The sequence below is a fragment of the Oryx dammah genome, unplaced genomic scaffold (genome assembly GCF_014754425.2).
Source record: "Oryx dammah isolate SB20612 unplaced genomic scaffold, SCBI_Odam_1.1 HiC_scaffold_14, whole genome shotgun sequence".
NCBI classification, from domain to species: domain Eukaryota; kingdom Metazoa; phylum Chordata; class Mammalia; order Artiodactyla; family Bovidae; genus Oryx; species Oryx dammah.
Window position 1 is genome coordinate 45,039,183 of NW_024070198.1, and position 23,061 is coordinate 45,062,243.

Here is a 23,061-nt window from a genome sequence, read left to right on the forward strand (position 1 = left end):
AGGACTGATGCTGAAGCTGAAGCTCCAGTGCTTTGACCACCTGATGTGAGCAGCCGACTCATTGGAAAAGACCCTGATGCTGGGAAAGATTGAAGGCAGGAGGACAAAGGAGCAACAGAGGATGAGGTGGTTGGACGGCTTCACCAACTCAATGGACATGGGTTTGAGCAAACTCTGGGAGATAGTGAAGGACAGGGAAGCCTGGCGCACTGTAGTCCATGTGGTCACAAAGAGTCAGACACGACTTGGCGACTGAACAACACACTTTTAATAAAAAGAAAAGTCCCAAAGGCAAAGTAACAGGCATCTGTGGTTAAGATCCTTGTGTCTTATTAAAAGCTAACCAGAACACACCACCGGTAGTAAAACTCTTGGTTTCTTACTTTATATAGTTGCCTTTGTTTATTCTTTAAATAAAATCCTGGTAAAAACCACCTAACAGGAAACGGAGAGACTGTTGCCAAAAACCATTTCCCGATATAGGATGGACAGATTTATTAGCCAGAGGCTGCCTGTGTTTTAAGTTGGCTACTACCTTTAGCCATCTGGCCAGAAAGTTTCTTAACATTGCTGTGGATGACTTCCATATGTTCCACGTTGAAACAGTAGAACGTCTTTATTGAAAATCTTCTGATAGGCTAATTAAGGGATTAGAACTGTGATTCTAGGTAGAAGGAAAGTAGTGCCATGGAACCTACCAGAGAGAGTGGTGAGTATGCCTCTGTTCCAGTGTCTCCTCCCTCCCACCTCTCCCCGACCTCCAACTGTGTATATATTTGGGCATATGGGTGTGCATGGGGCCGTGTATACATACCCACAAATTTATACACACACACACCCCTAGTATGTGCATAGCGTGTGTGCGCTTAACTGTCCACACTGTTCATGTAGTAATTAGCGACATACATTTCATTTGGGCTTTCTAGATCTGTAAGTAAAATTCACTACAGCAATGGAAGTAAGATTTGAGTAATTTTTTTTTGGTTTTAATTCCAAGGGCATACAAAGAAAGTTAAAATGACAGTGACCTCACAGAACTATGTTTTCTGATATTGTGAGAGTGACTCTGACTTTTGATTTCATCTTGCTCAGTTGCTAGGACTGAAGTTTGTTGGTGAAGTTCTGAATTATTCTTGTTCTAGAATCCTCGATTTGGACTTGGTGGTGAGAGATGAAGATGGGAACATTTTGGATCCAGAACTAACTAGCACAATCAGTCTTTTCAGAGCTCATGAAGTAGCTTCCAAACAAGTGGAGGAAAGACTGCAAGAAGAAAAAGTAAGTTCAGCTCTCTGTAATATGCCGTTTACACCCAAGGTACGTTTTCTCAGTAACAATTTACAATGTTAGTGAAACATCACCAGTGAAACACCACAATTGCATTAGCTACACCGTGAAAAGGCCCAGCTTCAGCGTGTGTTTTAGACAGTGATGGATGGAATGGAGCCCAGCGTCTAAACATGCTGTGGATGACCTGAAGGCTTTTCATCCCTTGAGGGGGGACAGGATTTTAATGACGCTGACTTTGTGGTCTTAACTCATGGGCACCAGTACTCCATCCTGCGTTTCCTCTTTGATAGGAGTAGGAGAGGGATGTGTCCAAGTTTGATGAGGGCAGGGAACATGCGTCTTACTGATCTTTTTCATCTCCCATGGCCGTTAATGGTAACTTGTATGCAGTCAGTACTCAGAACTCAGTTGGGTGTTTGAGTCATCCATTCATTGAGCAACTGCTGAATGCCTACGGTGTGCCAGGCCCTGAGGCCATAATGATGAATAACCCAGAAATGTCCTCAGAGGGTTTGATCTGATGGGAGAATCAAAAATTGAATAAGCAACTGCACGTGTCATCTCCATTCTGATTGATTGATTGGGCCCCTAAACATTTTGTATCGGAAGTAAATACTCAGTATAACTTCTCATGGTGCTGGGATCATCGCCCCGGGCATATTCTTTTCAGCTTGGCTCATGCATGTGTTGACAGCATCAAGGAAGATGCTGCGTGAAGGGCTTTGCTGTGTTACTGTGACTGGTTTTGCATGGTTTTCCATTCCGTTGGGGATGAGCAGAGCAAGCGTTAGCCCCGAGTGTCACTCCTGTCACCTTCCTGTTCTCCTGCTTTATCTCCGTGACAGTCTCAGAAGCAGAACGTAGACATTAACAGACAAGCCAAGTTTGCCGCCACTCCTTCCCTGGCCTTGTTTGTCAACCTCAAAAACGTGGTCTGTAAAATAGGAGAAGATGCCGAGGTGCTCATGTCTCTGTACGACCCTGTGGAGTCCAAGTTTATCAGGTCAGTGACGGGCCCCTTGTCTTTCCTCTTTGGTCACTGCTGGGAACACGGCCTCAGAATCACCCCAAAGTCTCGCTCTTGTGGGGAGACCTTGGGGTGATCAGCTGGCCAGACTTCCCCCAAGCAGCTGGAGTCTGGGCCAGGATCAGCTTTCCGGCAAGGACGTGGATGTTTGATTGTAGAGTTGGAGTCTTGCAATGTTTTCAAAACCTGGCAACTGCATGACTGAGGACTGAGGTCATGCGTCCTGTGTCGTCTTTATGGGATGCTTTGTTTGTGGGCCCCCTCCCCCCCTCCAGTATTGCTCTTATCTTAATGTTGCCTTTTCCAGCTTTGGTTCTCTATGAATGTCATTTCTGGACCTTTGACCTATTGTTTTTTCTCCAAGGTGATGGGATGGGAAACAAGTGTCTAGATCGGTGCCTGCTGCATAAAGGCTGTCGGTGAATCTGTGTTGAATAAAATATTGTAAATCCAGTCTCTGTCATTTCTCATCATCTTATGTGCTGTCTTTCCTAGTTCTTGTCTTTGTTCCTTGGTGTAACTTTCTCTTTGTCCAGATGGAAAAAGTATGGTTTGGACTGTGTGTGAAGTAGATGTGTGTGTGTGTCTTTGTATAAAGCTCCAGAATCTTCACTCATATTATTGATAATTTAAGAACTTAGTATATGGCAGAAAACAAAACAAATTTCATTGTCACTTCCAATAAAGACTATTTCTTCTTGTCATAGGATTTAATATATATTTTTAGGTCCTGTTTGGCTTATGGCAGACTCGGAAATCATCATGAAGTTTTACTTTGTACTATAAATGAATAAATAGTGAATTTGAGACTGTAGTCATTCCAAATGAACAAGTATGCTTTTAAGAAAAAAACTTTTACGATATACACACTACTCTGTATAAAGTCAACAGGGACCTACTGTATAACACAGGGAACTTTATTCAGTGTCTTATAATAGACTACAATGGAAGAGAAGCTGAAAAAGAATATATATCTATGTATTACTGAGTCGCTGTGCTTTACGCCTGAAACTAACAACACTGTAAATTAATTTTTAAAAAATTGTTAAAAATATAAGAAAAACTATGAAATGCCATTTGCAGATGGGTCCTTTGCAGTTGTAATCCTGGACATCCAAACTGGAAACCTCAGGGATTTTGTACCCACAGACCTTGAGTATGATGCTGTGTGGAGACTGGACACACGTGTGTCAATGGCAGAGCCGCTCCGTCTGATGTGGCTGATGTTTGCATAATGGACCTCCGTGATACTAATTAAAAGTCACTGAGGATGCACTGTTCTGTGTGGAAAATTAATTTGCTTTTATTTCCTTTTTTTCCAAGTGAAAACTACCTTGTCCGCTGGTCAAGTTCAGGATTGCCTAAAGACATAGACAGGTTACACAATTTGCGAGCTGTTTTCACGGTGAGTGCATCCAAAGATGTTCATTTGAATTGCTCACCATTTTCAAGACTATTTTTAATGACCCCTGTCTGACTTCTCACCGCCCTGGAGCTTGGGTCCTTGGGATGCCGGGACTACTTGTTAATTTCCTATAATAACGTAGCTGCCCAGAAACCTTCTGGGTCTCTAGTCACCCTTTGAGTCCCCATGACAAAGATGTACTCCATGATGTTGAGTATGTCTCTTAAACATGGATCTTAAATTCATTTAATGCTAATTGACTTTTGTAATTCAGCTCCTCTTTGTCTTGTGAATTGCTTATTGAAATACTAGAAACTGGTTGGAGTGAAGAGTGGCAATCTATCTCTCTACTGTCTGTTGCAATTGAACCTGCCTTGAGTAGTGCTTCTCCACAATAATTTATGGAAATTAATATTTCCAGGATCTGGGAAGCAAAGACCTGAAAAGGGAGAAAATCAGCTTTGTGTGTCAGATCGTCCGCGTGGGCCGCATGGAGCTGAGGGACAACAACACGAGAAAGCTCACGTCGGGCCTGCGACGGCCTTTCGGGGTGGCCGGTAATCCATTTCCTTCCTCTTCCTGAAGACTTTCGAGATCAGCACCTCCGCCGTGAATACGAGCTGCTGTTGAATACTGGACCGTGGGCCGCTTGATGTATAAGCTTGTCTGTTGGAGAGAAGGAACATCTGTTTGTCCTTCTCTGTGTGGGTTCACATCGACACGTGGCTCGGGGTCTTTGTCCACCAGCTTCAGGCGCAAATCCCGTCTTTGTTATGACAGTGGAGCCCATTTCCTGGCGGAGACCCTGACCCACGTATCCCACACTCTTGTCCTGGAGGGAAGCCAGTCAAGGACGGTTGTGGTGTTTCTGACTTGGTGATGGACTGATTTAGGAATGAGTCTGTACAGAATGGTCCAAGTGATGAAGAGGCAGAAGGAGAAGGCTCAGAGAGGACAGAGCTCTCTCCACATAGGGGCTTTTTTTCTCTGCAGACATGTGCTCTGTTTTGTTTTTGGTGGCGGTGCAGGAAAAGGGAGAAATGAGCTGTCTCTGGAAGGACAGGAAAGTGTCCCTGGGACGTCTTCGTTAGCTGACCTCTTTTGGTGTCGCGCTCATTTTTCACAATTTGGGAAATGATGTTCCCTCACGATCAGATGGCCGCCGTTCACTGCATAGCCTTCTATTTCTCGTCCTTTTTGTGATTCTTGGGGTTTATATACATATGCGAGAAAAACTCTTCTTTTCTAATAGGTTGCTGGATTTCTTGTTTCAGTGGCAACAGAGGGGTTCTTTACCTGCATTACTGGGAAGCTCAGGGCTTTCATTATTATGTTTTGTTTTGGCCTCTTTTAAGGGCTTCCCCTGTGGCTCAGCAGGGGAGACTCAGGTTCAGTCCCTGGGTCGGGAAGATCCCCTGGAGAAGGGCCTGGAACCCACTCCAGCATTCTTGCCTGGACCGCTCCACGGACTGAGGAGCCTGGTGGGCTATTCAGCCTGTAGGGTCGCAAAGAGTCTGACAGGACTGAAAACGGAGCACGCATGCCCAGCCCCTTTTAAACAGATGTTTTTAGAGCCGTTTTAGGTTCAGAGCAAAAGTGCCCAATGGGGATGAGGTAGGGAGGGGGCAAGTGATCTCTTACCTTCTGCGTTCAGCCCAGAGGGTTGGCTCTCCTGAGTTGTGGGCTGGTGTGTTTCTGTAGATGCTACGTAAGGACCTGAGCATTCTGCTTTTGTATTTCCTAACTTCCTACTCGTATCTCCACTCTGAGAGGGAGGGAGTAAATGTCATCGGGCAATGTGGTCATGGTACATTTTGGGCGTAAGAGGTACATACTTTAAGACAGTGATTCTCAGCCTTAAGTGTATTTCTCATATACACTTAGACACTCATATACACAGTCCAGGGAGCTGTTAAAACATATTCTTACCTAGGTACCCTGTGCTTGTCCTTGAACTTGGATCTTGTGTCTCTCCTGACGGTTGGCAGAGGGTGAGCCCCTGCACCCAGCTGCTGTGCATCTCGGCCGCCTGGATGCTCAGTGCCAGATTGCTATGAACGGGCTGTGGGGAGGCGTCGCTCTGAGCCGACCTGGCCCTTTGCCCCAGCCTCGTGCTTCTCATCACTTCTCATCGTGCCTGCCTGGCTTCCTGCCTTTGCTGTCCCTTCTCCATCAGCAGCATCCCGACCTCTCCTTCCTTCTGCCGCTGCATCCTGTGATGTCATATTTCTGGGGTGTTCCGGTCCTCCTCTGTCACATGCCCGTGGTGACTACACATGGCTGGGCACCTGGCTTCCTTACGACGGACCCTCATACCTGAAAATAGAAATACGTGGGCTCCCAGATTGGGGGTGACACCCCCAAGTCCTTTACTTCTTCGACAGCAGGAACCGTTGAATGCTCAAAGTCCTCACCACAGTAAGACCAGTGAGGGAAGGACATGGTGATGGGCAATTTCAGTGCTTTCTCTGCTGAGTTCTGGGCTGCGGGAGCCCCAAAGGGACTGTCCCTCCTAGAAAGTAGCAGAACTAAGGCTGCTTTCAATTTACCGGTGCTCAGACCAAGGGTGTGTTTCTTGCTCACATGCTGACTTCTTGCCAGTAGTTGTTGCTGGGCCCATAGACGTGTCCAAGGCTAGAGACCGGGGAGCTTTGACAAGAAAGTTGGACCATCAGGGGGCCTCATAGTCAGCCGGTGGGATGAGCCCCATGATAGAGAGAGGTCTGTGGATGCAGGAAGGTGGCTCATTGAGGACTGGGCTGTGGGAGATGGTCTCTTGGGTACAGAATCACTCGTTATGACCCATATAGAGCTGGTAGTCTGAGCTGCTGCTGCAGATACCAAAAGGCTGATGGGACTTGGGCTAAAACAATCGCTATGTGTGATGGTTTGGAATTGGCAGTCAAGACGTGGTCTTGGGCATAGGAGCTTCTTAACATTAGATGGGATGTTTCTGTTCCCCCTACAGATCCCTTTTCCTGTTTTGGGGTGGAAGGGGGGTGGTAGAGATGGAAATTGTCCATATTTAGCATTTGGTCGTATGTTATTAGGGAAGGGATTGTGCAAAAGGAAATACTCGGGACTTGTTGCTCACTTACCTGCAGTCAGGTAAGGAGGCTGAGCAGAGACAGAGCTTGTGTCCAGCACCCTGGGCTGTTTGTGGGGTTCCTCACTGTGTTGGTCTGAGCTGGGGCATGGGAGACGTTCTAGCCACTAGATTTTGGGCGAATTCGTTTAGGTCTTTGAGCCTAGCCTCCTCACCCGTAGAGCAGGTAAGTGCGAGGATTAGATGTCAAGTGTTTCTTGAAATACGGTCCACAGACGCCAGCACGAGGCGGCTAAACTGTCGCCACGTTAGGTTATTACTGCTTCCTTATTCGGGGGCTGGGCGGCTGACGTGCGGCTGCAGATCAGTGCAGCCCAGTGTGGCCGCCCTGCCCCAGGGGGCTCTTCTGGCATAAACGAATGAAATCAAAGTGAGAGTTCAGTTGCTGCATCACACTTGCCATATTTCACGTGCTGCTTGTGATAGAACATTTCATTTTGGGACTTCCCTGGTGGTCCAGTAGTTAAGAATCTGCCTGCCAACGCAGGGTTTGACCCCTGGTCTCGGAAGATCCCACATGCTGCGGAGCAACTAGGTCCACGAGCCGCAAGTACTGAGGCCCCACTCTGGAGCCCACGCTCGGCCCTAAGGGAAGCCGACGCAGTGACGAGCCTGAGCACCGCAGCTGGCGAGGAGCCTCTGCTCACTGCAACTCGCGAAAGCCTGCAGGCGTCCGTGGTGACCCAGCACAGCCGAAAATAAAGAAATCAATAAGTAAACAAAAATAGAGTATTTCCTCATCTCACAAAGTTCTGTCGGAGAAAAGAAGCTTAATTGGTGCCAGTTGGTTAATAGAGGAATTTGTTAAATGGAGCTTTGCTATTTAAGCCCCAACCCTATTGGGGCAGGTATTTTTCAGGTAACTTAATTGGTCTTTCAAACATGGAAATGCTTTAAACTTGAATATAGAAAAAAATTCCACCGGTCAGCTCATGCTTCTTGTTGGTCAGAAGACATTCTGTGGTTCTTTTGCTTGTTTGTTTCCTGTAATGGCAGCCTTTAAGCACAGCTGTCTCTCTTTTTTTCTTGTCTCCAGTGATGGATGTAACGGATATAATAAATGGAAAAGTAGATGATGAAGACAAACAGCATTTCATTCCTTTTCAGCCGTAAGTATGGGACAAACCAAGTGCTTAACCCCATAGAATATGGAAAATGTGTGTTTGTAATAGTTATCTTTATAATTCAGTTTATATATTCAGCATGACTAGGAATTGATTATTTTATAACAACGAGGCATCTTAGTCACTTAGTGTAGGGCGTTTTTGTAGCCATAAGAAAATTGGATCAAAGTTTATAGTCTTGAAGTACAAGGTTTTACGTGTGATCCCTGACATGGCTTATCACACAGGACATGCAGAGTTACAGTTCCTCTCTGGACCTGAACATCTCCTTACATCATGGATGAACTGAAAGTATTCACATTTTCAAAATACAGTACTTCAAATTCATCACGATAAGTTGCTGTCTTCCAAATAAAAAAAACAAACAAAATAAGACTGCATTCTTTTGTAAAGCGAGAAATAATCCTTGTGATTTTTCTGTCCCTGGGTTGCTTCAAGTGGACGCTGCCTGTGCTTGCCGTGTTTAGGGTTTGTCTAGTTCTGACCTGAAGTCTGTCAAGAGGTGTGGCGAGCTTGGAAAGCACTCCGGGGAGCTTCATTAAATTGACTCTCCAATTTGAAGGCAGTTCCTGTGGAAAAGGTTGAAAGAATTGGTGTTATTTCCCTGGAGATTAAAGCCAGAGAGGGCACTTAGATAATGGTCTGTAGTCCCTTCAAGGGCACTTCTCCGCCTCACACAGAGGTGTGGAGAGAGGAGGAGGAATTAGAGCAGTTTAGGTTAATTGCAAGAGGCGGCTTCCTCCTGGCAGAGCGAAACCTTAGAGGAGCAAATGATAAATCGAGTTAGAATGACCTGTCATAGTGCCCTGCGTTCTTGTCTTTTCTCCTCATTTCTGGTTTCTGCTTGATTCTGGGCTTGAGAGAAATTTTATTTTAGGCTGTTTTGGTGGTTTTCAGGTGCTAACCAAGGGAGTTTGGAGGCCCATGAGGCTGGTGGGTGGTGGGAGGAATCCTGGGAGGGGGGTGGGAGGGCAGGAGGTAGGAGGGGGTTTCCCTTTGCATCCTGTCCTTGCACAATGGACCACGCTCTTAGTCCCAGGCTGGAAAAGCACATGTTTCAGGTGGAACAGAGTGGTTCCTTTGCAGGCAGGTGAACTGTTCAGATAGCATCCCCAGGCCTGGCTCAGTAGGAAGTTAGAATAACAGAAAACCATGAATGTGCTCTAAATTGGGGTTCACATTTGCTTATTTCACCCCACAACTGGAGGCAAAGGTTTGTTGTGGCTTCATTGCTTTAGAGCTGTTCTTCTGTGCAACACTGTAACCGCTAGCTATATGTAACGGTTTGAGTTCATGAAAATTAACTGAAATCAGATATTTCCTGCCTCCATCACAATGGTCCCATCTAAAGCCTTCAGGACCATAAGTGGCTAGTGGCTGCCAGATCAGTCAGTGCTGATGAAGAACGTTCCTCTCATCATGGAATGTTCTGTTGCATGGTGATATTAATACTTTGAAATCACAGCCAGTGATGAGAGTTACAGAGGGAGCTCGGTTCTACAGAATCTGGAAGTTTGTTTAGTAAACAAGAGGAACATCATCTTGGAATATGAGCCGCTATCATGGTAATCAATAAAGCATGCCAGTATGAAATGATAATGAGTTGCCCATGAGAAGAAAAGTGCAGCCCAGTGCTGTTTAGAATGCCGTTTAGATATTAGACCTCAGAGTTTCTTCATGTCCAAATGAACCACTGTGTTAAAGTTACCTGTTGCCTACTACTGTCTTCTGGGAAAAGTCAAAGAAAAAAAATTTTGAGTTATGGTTTGAAAAGTGAGGGGGTTATTAATTAGTTTTAGACACACTAATCTAAATTTCACTGGGACATATTATGACCTGGGGATGGCAGGTTGCTGCCATCTTTTTCTGTCCTTTAGTGAAATGTCCACTTAAAAAAAAAATCACATGTTCAGCTCACACTGTAGTTTGTGACTTCTTGCTCCATTAAAGGAAGACTGATATCCAGATTCATATGTTCAGTGTTAGAAACAAAACAGAAACATGATTTTAATAGCAAAATAAGCAGGGAAAGTAGTTCTTCGGGAAATGCCATGCTAATGAAACCCATTTTTTGCTCCATTAAAACTGATTTATTATATCTCAGGGTAAGTTCTAGGGGAGGAATCATAGTGTACATTTCTCTCTCTCTCTCTCTCTCTCTCTCTCTCTCTGTCTTTTTTAACTTGGGGAAGCAAATGAAAACAGCCCTCAGCTCCCTTGAGTCATGTGGGCTCACTTGTCCTTGTTTCTGGAAATCATTTTAAACATTATACACTTATCTTCTTGCTCACTGCATGTTGTGCTTGGCTGTGCTACCTGGTATTTCTCTTTGCACATGTCGCCTGTTTGTATTTATTTTCTCAGTCCTGGTACACCTTCTGTAGAAAGCTCCTGATTCCTGAGTCCCCCGAACACTGATGACGTATATTCATAATTATGTCACAGTTTTAACTCCTCACACATGGTTGTTGTGTTCTCTGAAGATTATGCCACTGTTTTCACATTTAATTATTTTAGGCTATGTTGAGTACATAGTCTGATGGAGCAGAGTGTGTGCTCAAGCTTCCCAAGCAATTGGGTCCGAGGGATCTTCTTTTTTTTTTTTCATCTTGATTTTGCTTTTCCCTTCAAAGCACCCACCGCTCGACCTATGCTCTACGGCCAGGAATTACTGAAATAGAAGAAATGGTCATAAACATCCCTTGGGATTAAATGCTGTTCAGTCGTATTGCTTTCAGACCAGTTCCCTTCTTTGTAAACTGTCTGGTAGGCATGGAGGGTAGCTCTGGTGCGCCTTTACTTCCTGGGGGTAGAGTCGAGCTTGTTTGCTTTACTTCTCTTGTGTGGTTCAGCATTTTCCTGATCAATGCTCTTCCCTGTCTCTCTTGTCGCCTCTCCTGTCCTTTGTCGTGCGTTGACTCGTGACGGCTCTCTCTCACGCTCGGTGATGATGCTCTCTCGTGCTCCCTTGTTACCGTCACCTCTGGGTCCCGTGCCCCTTTGTGTCTGTGGTCTTGCTCGTCCCGTGCCCTCCAGGCTCGCGTTGGACGACGCCATCCGACACAAGCCGCTGAACATGTCATCCCGTTTTTCACCCAGGGTGGCAGGGGAGAATGACTTCCTTCAGACTGTTATAAACAAAGTCATTGCTGCCAAAGAAGTCAACCACAAGGGCCAGGGTACGTATCCTATGGTTTTGTTCCTCTAAGTGTCCATGTGCATGAGCCTGGGAAGATACTGCATGGTGTGAATTTTAGTTTGATGATGATCGTGACGTTGGTGATGATGGTGATAATAATGGTGGTGATGAAAACGGTGGTGGTGATGACAAGAATGATCAGGGTGATGGTGGTGATAACGGTGACGATCACGCTGATAATGGTCATGGTGATAACAGTGGTGTTGATGATGGTGATGATAACAAAGATGGGAGTGATGGTTACAAAGATACTGATGGCGACGCTGCTGATGCTGGTGGTGTAGGGTAATGGTGATTAGTCATTGTTCTTGATGTACATACAGCCTGTGAGGCTTTCCTCACTGGTCATCTTTGTAAGCACTACTGAGAACCAAGCTCCTGGATGAGAGAACACTGACTGGGATACGGATACTAGGATTCAATGCTTGCAAAGAGCCCAGAGTTGATGGGCCTGGAAGCAACTCCTTTGTTTGTCTTCCTGAGACTTCTCCAGCTGTCTCCGCTATTCAGAACACTTGAGTGACTTCAGCAGAGAGTGAAATAGCTATCCCCGGCCTGTGATTTCACCTTGCTGCTTAGAGACACACAGACATTCAGCACAGCCCACCTCCCCGTGCGTGCTGTGCTTCTCGCTGCTTTTTCCTCACTCGTGTTGTGAGCTGAGCCCTGCCACGTTGTCTTGCGGGGCTTCCCCACTCCACACCCCTGAGAAAGCGGTTCCGTTTTGCAGGCCAGTTCCCCTTCAGGTTTGTAATGGAGGGGATTTCTCCTCCCTCGCTCGCCTGGCATGCAGTCATCGTTTTTACTCCCACGATGACAAGTTTCCCAGGGGCTGACCTTCTGTTGGCAGAGGCTATGAATCAATCACCTTGGGCTGGTGACAGCTGGCACTCGCCTGGCCGGGAGGGCTGCTGGAAAACAAGTGTTTGCTGAGGCCCCGCCTCCAGCCGGAGGGGAAGTCACCTTCGAGTCTCCCAGGCCTGAGACCGGTGGGACAGTCCACTGTTAGTCCTTGATTAGATGCAGGCTTGCCGTGGACTCAGTGGGGCTCAGGTGAACGGACCTGTTTCATTGTCTGGTTACCTTACATCACTCGACTTTTAAGAAACAGTTATCTTGATTCTTTTCCCATTGGTCTGAGGGAGAGTGTGGATCGAGTCTGAAGAATGTTCTGCAGGAATTAGCTGCTCCTGTCCCTCTGCTGGACTTTCTTTTGGTTTGAACCGCCCCTCCCCCCCGGAAAACAACAAAACCAAAACCTCAGCCCCAAACGTTAATGAGCCATGGCCTCTGTAGACAGAGCAATTTTCAGCTGACCCAGGACCCGTCTTCTCATCAATTACCAGCCCTCCCAATTTGCACTTTAATTGAAAACCACGGGGAGACCCAATTAAAGCTGTTTGATTGGAGTTGCTCTGGGGCGGGGTCCCCAGGCCTCTGGCTCCTCCTGGAGTGTCATCAGAGCTTTGACCCACTTTTATTACAGGGTCACCTGGGAAAAGTGGAGACTGCGGGCAGGCCAGCCGGAACTTGCTTAAAAAGAGGCCCCAAGCCCCGCCTCTGTCAGTCTCCCTGTTACTGTGGCCAAAATCTATGTCACGGAGAAGGGCTGAGGCCAGGGTCCCCGATTCCTTGAACTTCTCGGGGAGGAGGGGTGGTTTCAGGTCATGGGAAGAGCCAAGTGACAAGAGCATTGACTGCTTTCAAGTGGACCCTTGTGGCTTCCTGAACCAGAATGGCCTTGGGCCATGTCACTGGCTCGTGTTGGCCTTGAAGCAGACGTGAGGGAGGGGCATTTTTCTGGGGCTCGCTCTCAGGCCTATCTCAGTGCTTTCCAGGGAGAGCTGGGCGGGGCCCGGTAAATGCAGCACAGAGCGAGCGGCAGGGCCTCTGGGGTTCTGCCCAGCGGAGCTCCTATTCCCATCAGTGGCAACCCCTCAAGTCACAGGCAAGTGCATGGAGCCATGGAAGAGACTTGGAGAAACATGACCCGTCTCTTCTGTACTGGCTTCCGGGCTTCGGCCTAGTTCAGCTTCGCATCTACATCTTTCCTTCTCACAGTAGACAACATCTCTTAAATTTAGCCCAAGTTATTCTAAAGCCTGGACCCAGAGGGCCTGGGATTTTACCTGGACGTTGAATCCTCACGTGCGTCCAGCCATCTGCCCCTGTTGTTTGAAACGCGTGCGTGCGTGCGTGCTAAGTCGCTTCAGTTGTGTCCAGCTGTGTGACCCCATGGACTGCAGCCCGCCAGGCTCCTCTGGCCGTGGGATTCTCCAGGCGAGGACACTGGAGTGGGTTGCTGTGCCCTCGCGCAGGGTGTCTTCCCAACCGAGGGATTGGCCCCTGTTTGAAATACAGCATATGCTAGTTCCCTTTGTGTTTAGTTACTTTGATTAAGCAAACTCAACCTAAAATGCACTTTTCCTTTGAAAATTGGCCTCATTTCCTCCTCTGAGGAAGTGTTTCAAGCCTAGCATAAACAGGAAAAATTAATCTCTGTGTTTAAATTATAACAAGTGATGTTACCTACTTACCGGCTTATTAGTGAGTTGAGCAAGCTGCTACTGATGTTATCTTCTGGTGGGTGGGCTGAGGGGGAGTGGTGTCCCACAGAGCTGAGTAAGCAGGCCAGGCCCCCAAGGGCTCAAGGATGGGGAGACCCTGACCTGCCTCCTGAGAGTGACCCCTCCACCCCTGCCAGGACGGCATGTCGTTGAAAGCAGCTGACAGAGCCGCTGCTTTGCCTCCTGCCTTTGGCTTTGTTAAGTGTCAGCTTTCTCCCCTTTTATTGTTTGATTGCCGCTCCAGGAATATTTTATACAAAATACGTCAGCTTTGCAGAGGGAGGGTGGGCGGGGCTCACAGGGTCACCGTGCTCTTTCCTGGGCATCCTCGCGTCTTGTTTCGAGGGCTGGGAAGTCCCTGTTTCCCCCTTGGAGAAGGGGTTGGGTGGCACGAGTCCCCTGTTTGCTGCAACATTGTGAAACAGAGGGATGGGGCCGCCCTGACTGCCGCCATCCGTCGTGTGGGTGGTCCACTGGTGGCCCACGGCCTGGTGCTCCACGGTTTCCGTGGTTTCCCTTCTCGAGAGCCCGAGAGGACTGGTATTTTCGTGGGTTCAAGAAGCTGCCTGTGTACCTCCCAAATCCTCCTCTGCTATCATCCTTCTTGGGAGAATGGGAAATGATAGCCTTCTCAATCCCCTCCCAGCAAAATGCTACCTTTTGATTTATCTTCAACACAGTATCAACTCTGAAGAGTCATCAGGCCTGGGCGAGGGTAGCACATAAGTGCTATCATGACCTTACGGTGTGCTGATGTGGGATTCGTGTCCCAGGTGGTCAGATGCTGGTACCTCCCCCATGCCAAGCTGCTTTTCCCTGGCCTCTCTCCTTTTTCTCATCCACCTCTACTTTCTCTTAAGATATTGCCTGGTGAATTAAAAACTGCTCATTCATTGAAATGGATTTTGTGCAGACTTGTAAAAATGTACAAGATATGAAGACGTACAAGATATAACCTGACTCACGCAACTGTTGCTTTCCTAGGTTTGTGGGTAACATTGAAATTACTTCCTGGAGATATCCATCAGATTAGAAAAGAGTTTCCTCATTTGGTGGATAGGACCACAGCAGTGGCTCGGAAGACGGGCTTCCCGGAGATCATCATGCCTGGTAAGAATGGATGAATCCTTTAGTCCTTCTGAGCGTGTGCTGGTTGCAGCCGCAATGGGAGTGTTTGTGTACCTTGCCACAAAGAGAGACGTGTACATGAGAACTCAGGCAAGCAGAGCGTGGCGCGTGTAAAGCCCAGCGTGGTGGTGGGTCATTCCCACAGACAGGACTGCGGTCAGAGGGACAGCTAGCCAGGGATCAGGCCTGGGGAGGAGGTCTCTCTTGGCTATATTAATCATAATCTGGGAGCACTCGTGTGGAGCGACTCCTGGTGATGCAGTAACAGGGACAAGAGGACGGAATGAGCATCGGCCAAAGACCCAAGCCTGAGACGTCCAGGCGGTCTCTGTTGCTGGCTGGGGAAAACGCTGCCGCGACCGCAAGCAAACCTGCTGCTGTTCCGTGCTCTGTTGTTGCCCCAGTCAAGATGCCTGCCATTTGTCTTCTGCCCGCCTTGTCTGGCAGGGAAGGAGGGATGTGTGACATCCCACTTACCTTGGCTGAAAGCACAGAGAGTGTTTGGCCGGTGTTGCTTAGTGATGTGGTAGAGGGTGAGCAGGCAGGGGACCTTTCAGAGAGCCTGTGCAGAATTCACCCTTTGGCTCCAAGGAATGGATTGATGATGATGAGGCAGACTTACAGTGATGGCCCCAGGTCTGTCCTATGATCTCTAACAGCGTTTGAATTGTCCAGAACATGTTCACAATGAAGGGAGTACAGTTTGGATAAATACACCCTAGTATGTTCCACGTTTTGAAAATAGCCCTCTGGGTCGGTTACCAGTTAAATGACTCTCCCCTAGAGTGGTCCACCACCCTGAAACCCCACCCACTGGCCTCAGCTGTGAGTGTCCAGGCTGGGGTCACACCCCTTGCTGTGTGTCTCACCTCTGCCCCTCCGTGGCCCTGAGCAGGTTACCCCATCTCTCTGAGCTGTGTTTTCTCCTCCCAGGCATGAGAACAATAATGATTCCTACCTGGAGATCTGGCTGGAGTTAGGATACCTTAGGGTTTAAGTATCAGAAAGCACAGGACCAGCTCAGACAGCCTCACCCTGGGGATATTTGTAAGTCGTGTGGCTGAAAGAGAGAGACAGAGCCTGCTGCTGGGCCAGCCTGGACCGCCAGCTGTGCTGCTCTGCACCGTCTCCTTTGCAACTTGACTTTATCCTCTGGGGACCGGTCATGCTGGCACCCCACTTCTTCCCAAATCCCAGTGTCCTGAAGCAGATGACATGCTTTCCACCCAGTGTTTCCTAACAGGGAGACTGATTGTCATCAGACCTGGCTGGCTCAGGTCCCCTGGGCACCCTGGACAGTGACAGGCCGGGGTGGGGACAGGTGCATGTCGGCCACTGGGACTTCTGGGAGGGGGCAGCTCCTCTCAAAGACGAGAGTTGGATGAGGGAGACAGGGACACAGTCTGGATGGACATCTGATCAAAAGGAGGAAGGAGGAGCAGGAAGGGACAGCTGGCATGCGTGAGTATACAGGTTCCGTGAGGAAGCCCTTGGCTTACCTTGGTTCCCACTCAGGGTGTGTGAGTTACCATGCCAGTACCGCCCCCATCCAACCGTGGTTAAGCTTATTAAACTGATAATGAGATCCCATATTAAGGTTAATCTGTGATATTTACAATATGACTTCTGTTTCCAAATAATGTTCATATTAATCATCAGATTTGATATCATGAGATCTTGGAAAGCCTGTGAATCTTTATCCCTGATATCTGTGGGACACTTTTTGGTTTGCAGATAATGCTGCTATTAATTACCTAGCTTGATCCTCAAAAGGATCCTGGAGGCCTCCACATGGATGTTGAACTAATTCCCATCACAATTAAGCCACAGCCTCAAGTCACATGGCTAATGAACAGTGGAAATGAGGCCAAACCACCCTGTGGTCAGTGCTTGCCTGCGGCCCTTGGTGCAGGTCTTTGCTGTAGGTTCAGGGAAGAGCCGGTCACTCAGGTGCTTCAAAGTTATCCCTTTGTTTATTATAGCGCATTTCAGGGACATGTTACCTCTGTTCCTCCAGGCAATCGTGGCTCGTTGTCAACGATGTTAAACTGATAGGAAAAGACATCTAACATTGGCTAGATGGAGCGTTAGCCAGTCTCACCTGTATAGGATGGAAGCGTGATGCACAGCATGTTTAGAAACGATGGGACATCTATTGCTTGTGGAAGTCGTCTGCTCTATACACAGCTAACGAATTTGGACTTCTAGTGGACGTATCATTTACATGTGGATTTGAGACGCAAATTGATACATGAGGACAGCGTCACTGACATCACGAGCCCTGTGTGCACAAGGGTGCCCAGAGTTACCGCTTTGTTTATTTTAAGGGCATTTCAGGGGCATGTTCTTTCTCCTCCCTCTCTCTCTCCAAGTGATTGGGAAACCTGGGAAACTTCTAGTTCACACTGGTTGTGTCTCCCTTATGATTGACAGACTTAAAGAGTAAGTCTAAACCTCTAAGATAATCTCTTAATAGGTTTGTGGGAAACCTATACAGCTGACCATTGTTCTGGCTTGTTTGGTGTGCTGAGTTGGCGCTTGGTGTTCCTGCAGTGAGCAAGCCCGGCTTGAGGGACTCACGCATGTTCTCTGCAGCTGAGGGATGCTGAGAGGTTGGGAGCATCTTACCCTTTGGGGCCATGGTCATTCAGATCCTTATGTTTAGCCTGGTAGAACCAGTTCCATCTAGTCACACGCATGTTTATGGAGACATGCGTCTCCTTTGCACAGTGGGAGAGCTGGCCGTGCCACCATTGTCCCTGCTTTTCACACCTTCTCGTGGCCCCCTGGAAATCCCGGGGTCCTTCTGAGGGATCCTGGTGGGGAGCACAGTTGTCCTCTGAGCTAAGAAGGTGGCTGGAGGCGTGGATGGGCCTCCCGCGTCTGCTTCCAACTCCTTCCTCCCCAGAATGAGAGCCTGAGAGGCATTTGTTAAGACCCTCTCATGAGTGCCCATTAGAGATGCTGACCTCCATATGGGATCTTACTTCTGGACTGGAGCCAGAATCTCTAGGCCAATCGGACGAGGAGACCCTGAGGTTCAGCCATCCCGCTCCCCAGCACATGCCCCTTCTCTGGCTGCTGAAGCCCCGTGTGAAGCTGTTGTAGCCCTTTTTGATGACGGCCTTGGTGCTCTGATAAGAGTTTTCAGGCAGAGAGAATGTGCAGACCACCTGCCTGGTCGGTAAGGTGGTTTTGGTGGTAAGTGGCCCTGAAGGTTAAGCGACTTATCTGAGGTCACACAGCAAGGAAATCAACGCTGAATATTCACTGGAAGGACTGATGCTGAAGCTGCAATATTTTGGCCACCTGATATGAAAAGCAGACTCACTGGAAAAGACGCTGAGGCTGGGAAAGATTGAGGGCAGAAGAAGAGGGTGACAGAGGATGAGATGGTTGGTTGGCATCACCGCCTCGATGGACATGAGTTTGGGTGGGCTCCGGGAGTTGGCAGTGGACAGGGAGGCCTGGCGTGCTGCAGTCCACGGGGTCGCAAAGAGTCGCACAGAATGTGGCGACCGAACAGCAGCGACCTGGACCTGCAGCCTTGCCTCCTCCCCCGGCCGTGCGCGCTGTCCTTCTGAACTTCTCCGTGGTCCGTATCAGCGATCGCAGCCCTGCTTCCTTCCAGCAGCTGCTCTGGTAGTGGTAGCCACCCACAGGGATTATTACAATGATGACTTTTAAATGAAAGTTTAATTTAATAGTCGCATACATTAAAAGCCAGAATAGAGCCATCTAAAAAGCAAAAGAAAACCAAGAAACCAGCGGGAATTTTTTTTTTTTCCTTCTGGGATCCTTGTTCTTTGCCCAGAGCAGGTCGTTTGCCACTCTTGACACAACCTTTGCTCATATCCCCCGGGGGAGGGAAGTTTTGTCAGATGTGGGAGGCGGCCAGACAGACAGCAGAGCAGCCTCCAGAGGGTAGTGGTGCTTCCTCTAAACCGTGCTGCTGATGAAGCTTGCAGAGTTTTCCTAGTCGGACCCTTACCGGGGGCTTCGTGTGTTCTCAGCTGGAGGAAGCGTCTTGAGCTCATCTGGTGTGTGTGTGCAAAATATTGCACAGTTTAGGGCCCATCTCACTTTCAAATACCTGAGTCTTTTCTTCTGCTCCCTGTGGCCTCGTTCAGGATCTGGACAGCTGCCTGCCTGGAGGAGAGATGATCCTTTGCAGAACATTTCTTGACCCATTCCTGGTCCCCGATCCTGGGTGTCAACTCAGGACATTGGCCTGTGGTTCAAATGCTGCTTTTTGTTCAGCTCCTTAGTGGATTGGAAAGGAGGCCAGTGTTGCTGGTGATCCTCGGGGTGCTGACTGCTGAGACGCAGATGACAAGGGCTGGTGATGTGGGTTGCAGTGGGCCATGGATGCTGAGGGTTGGGGTGACGGTAGGGTCAGTGCAGACCCACTGACTGCATCCGAGCTGCTCTGGGCATAGGCTGCCCACAGAGTGTAGGAGCCTGCTGCCCACGAGAAGCCCCGAGCAGATAATTGGAGGCTGAGACATTTTCATCTTTCTTGCAAGTCTTACAGTGATGATGCAAATTGCCTTTGTCATGCTATTAAATGCGGAGACTGTTTTGTAGAAAATACTTCATAATCACCTAATACAGTATTTATGATACTCTGCTCAGAGAGACAGTGAGTTTGGCAAAATTCACAGTTACACGATGAATAATGGATTGGTTTCAAAGGTGTAATTTTTTCCCCCACAGGTGATGTTCGAAATGATATCTATGTAACATTAGTTCAAGGAGATTTTGATAAAGGAAGCAAGACGACAGCTAAGAATGTCGAAGTTACGGTGTCTGTTTACGATGAAGATGGAAAACGGCTGGAGGTATTTGTTGTTGCAAAGCTGAACCTGTGGTGTTGGAGTCTTACCTCCCTCGTGTGCGCCTTGCCTCTGCTTTGGAATGTGAAGAGCCAGTCTCGTTTCTCGGGAAGAACGTTTGCTGTTTCTTCCTTTTCCCTTACCCAAAAGGGCTGGTTTCCAGTGGGTCCCGCAACTGGACGGTCTCTGGATGTCCCTGGGGTCCTGACCACCTTTGCCAAATCCCTCCTGGGCCCCCACTTGCCAGCGTAAGCCCAAGGCTTGGAGGGTGAGCAGCCACACTAGATGTTCAGATACTGTCATTATCATCTTTTGAGACTGGAAGAAACTGAGGCCCAGAGAAATCAATCAACTTGACTGAGGTTAGAGAGCCCGTGAGAGGTGGAATTCGGGCTGGAATCGGGGCCTCTGACCTTGTGCTTTCCTGGGTGGTGGTCATGGAGACCTCCTCCTGTGTGGTCACGGCACCCTGCAGTTGTCCTGGGAGGGACTTGGAGACTGTGGCCTCCTCTGAGGACTGGAGGCTGAGCCCAAGCAGGAGTCCCTGCCAGCTGCCTCTCTGGACCATGACTGCATCCTGGGCTTCCTGGGGCCCACATGGCCCAGAGCAGTGACTTGCGGGTACCCCTGAGGCTCGGCTCTGCCTGGAGGTGGGTGCATCCTTTCTCTCTGGCTGACATCCAGTGGTCCTGCCCTGCCGTCTTTCTGGAAACAGGCCGTGCTGCCCCTGGGCTTAACTGATGTCTCCTTAGAGTCGAGTGGTCATTGTCTGTGGCTGGAGGAAGGGGATGGAGAACGGTCAGTTCCTTGTTGATCTGTAGTGCTTTTCTCCAGCCACCAGGAGACGGGGTTTCCTGCAGGTCAGGGTGAGCGTTACTAGGGGTATAGAGGGTGGAAGGCAGCAGCATCTCCAGGCCGCATGGCCATCAAGGTCTTGGATGTCTGCGGGCAAGGTTTTCTGCTGCCCGCTGGCCCCAACCCGACCTGTCCTTCTGTCACTGGAGGGGGCGTGTTCTGTGGGCACCGGGGTTGTTGGCATTCCTGGGGCACCCTTGCTCCTTCTCCCGGCTCATCTAACAGGGGTGGGAGGAGGAGATGGATGCAGTGTCAGGCTTGACGAGGGCTGATGCGAACTCTTTATGCTTCTTTTAAAGCATGTGATCTTTCCGGGCGCTGGTGACGAAGCGATTTCAGAGTACAAGTCGGTGATTTACTACCAAGTGAAACAGCCGCGCTGGTTTGAGACGGTTAAGGTATCATCTCCATGGCCCTATTCTCCCATGGGGTGGGTTATGAGAGGCTCATTGGTATCCCGAGGATGTCGCCCCCTCGCACCTCCCCAGGGCTGCCTGCCAGTGGGTGCCCTCCACCAGCCCCGGAGTACTTTCAACAAAGTCGTTCAAGAAGGTTGCTAAGGAACCTCGCTGGGGTTTCTTGGAATTTACATTTACTCTCATCTCCTTTTGGACGTAAAAGCAAGACTTTCCTGGAGACAAATGACAGTCCTTTACAGACCGCTATTGTCTGTCTCTTCTCGGGTCTGTTTTATGTAAGGCGTGCTGTCTTTACAGCAAATGGAAAAAAAGAATAGAGGTGATAGTACATGGAGGACAACACTGGGGAGATGGATCCTGTTCGCTCAGCTGTGATGCTCCGAGATTCCTAGTGCAGCCCCTGACACCCCGCCCACCGTGAGCCAGCCCACACTCCGCGGGCTTGGGTATTGGGACACTAGGCCAGTGGTTGGCGTTGGAATGCAAACATCAGCTATGAGATGACAGACACTCTTGGCTTAAAGGCAGCGTGTATTGGGTCTTTTTCCTTTTACTCTGTGTCCTGAAAGAACAGCCTTCTTGCTACAGCCCAGGGCAGGTCTCCACAGTTACGAGGGAACATGGGTACCTCCAAATTGGGGCTAACAACATGAATGGCAACTTTAAAAAATAGACGCTTCACTGTGAGGATCAGCACATTAAAAAAAAAAAAAATTCAGCTGCCTCTTCCAGTCCACGGGGCATCCTGGACAGCATTATCTGGTGTAAATTTTCAAAGGGCATTTGCCTTCGGGAAGATCACACCCTGTGGGGTAGAAGTGTGTGGAGTGTTCCAGGCTGTCTCAGCGGAATGAAGCCGACTCGGGGGGAAGGTGCTGTAAAGGTGATGGCTTTCCCTGCTTATCCCCAGGTGGCCATCCCCATCGAGGACGTGAACCGCAGTCACCTCCGGTTTACCTTCCGACACAGGTCGTCCCAGGACTGTGAGTAGCCACACGCTTTGTTAGCCCGTGTGTATTTATTGTTGTGCATTTATTCTGGATTGTTCTAGACGGTGGTTACTGTAACACAGGGAGGTCTTGACACTCCGGCTCCATGTCCAGGTGAACTCAGTTCTGGGAAGTGCTGTCCACTCTGGTTGAGCTGCTCCCTGGAGATCTTCATTTTCTTCTCGAATTTGTCCAGTGAGGTGCCCTTCCTTCCTACTCTACCCTTGGGTTTCGTCTTTCCCATTTGTTTTGTGATCCTGTCCCATCCTTCAGAAAATCGCTGAGCTGTAACAGACAGATTTCACAAATTGCTTTTAATGCTGTTTGCGCTGGTGCTGAAAACCTTGAGCCCTCCCTGGCTTTGCTGGCAGCCACTGGTGTCTGGAATTCAGGCCGACCTTTTCTCGCCGGTGTTGGTATAGCCTTGGACATGATGCCAAGACTTTGGGAGGAAAGAACGGCTATTCGTATCACTCACATTCCAGAAGGATTTAGCATTGAAGATGAAGTTTGTCTCATAGCCTGTGTTGAATTCATTGTCTGCTAAGGATGTAGCCCTCTGTTAGCCACCAAGTACAAAGTCACACGGGGAAGACGCATTACTGCCCCTTGTGGGCTGTATCCATCCGGCCGTCTGCTAAGAGCTGGGAATGCAAGTGATGCTACGGTGGTATATGTAGTGGCCCCACGGGAAGGGTGGCCTCGGTGGGCATGTTTATCACCCACGACCCTGTGGGGACCAGAGCCACGGGGGTGGGGGGTCCTCAGCCCTGACTCTCTGTGTGTTTCCAAATATCTCAGCCTGAGGGGGAAATGCCCCTGGGGGGTTGATGACCAAGCGAAGTGGAAGCTGCCCTCCCCTTGGCACAGTGCTTGGCACAGAATCAGTTCAGTTTAGTTCAGTCGCTCAGTCATGTCCAACTCTTTACGACCCTATGGACTATAGCACGCCAGGCTTCCCTGTCCATCACCAACTCCAGGAGTTTACTCAAACTCATGTCCACTGAGTTGGTGATGCCGTCCAACCATTTCATCCTCTGTCGTCCCCTTCTCCTCCTGTCTTCAATCTTTCCCAGCATCAGGGTCTTTTCCAATGAGTCAGTTCTTCGCATCAGGT

General features: G+C 48.8%; 1 protein-coding gene across 2 annotated transcripts in view; it reads left to right on the forward strand.

Moving 5' to 3' along the window:
- Positions 1-23,061, forward strand: part of DOCK1 (dedicator of cytokinesis 1) — a 561,005-nt gene that overhangs the window by 74,922 nt on the left and 463,022 nt on the right. The window contains exons 7-16 of one of the 2 annotated variants that reach the window (XM_040254437.1): positions 1,143-1,278; positions 2,136-2,293; positions 3,641-3,722; positions 4,144-4,279; positions 7,865-7,937; positions 10,989-11,131; positions 14,703-14,828; positions 19,563-19,687; positions 20,836-20,934; positions 21,866-21,938. In XM_040254437.1, the coding sequence (XP_040110371.1) occupies positions 1,143-1,278; positions 2,136-2,293; positions 3,641-3,722; positions 4,144-4,279; positions 7,865-7,937; positions 10,989-11,131; positions 14,703-14,828; positions 19,563-19,687; positions 20,836-20,934; positions 21,866-21,938 (1,151 nt within the window). The remainder of the gene's footprint in view (positions 1-1,142; positions 1,279-2,135; positions 2,294-3,640; positions 3,723-4,143; positions 4,280-7,864; positions 7,938-10,988; positions 11,132-14,702; positions 14,829-19,562; positions 19,688-20,835; positions 20,935-21,865; positions 21,939-23,061) is intronic. The other variant, XM_040254438.1, reaches the window with a different exon arrangement.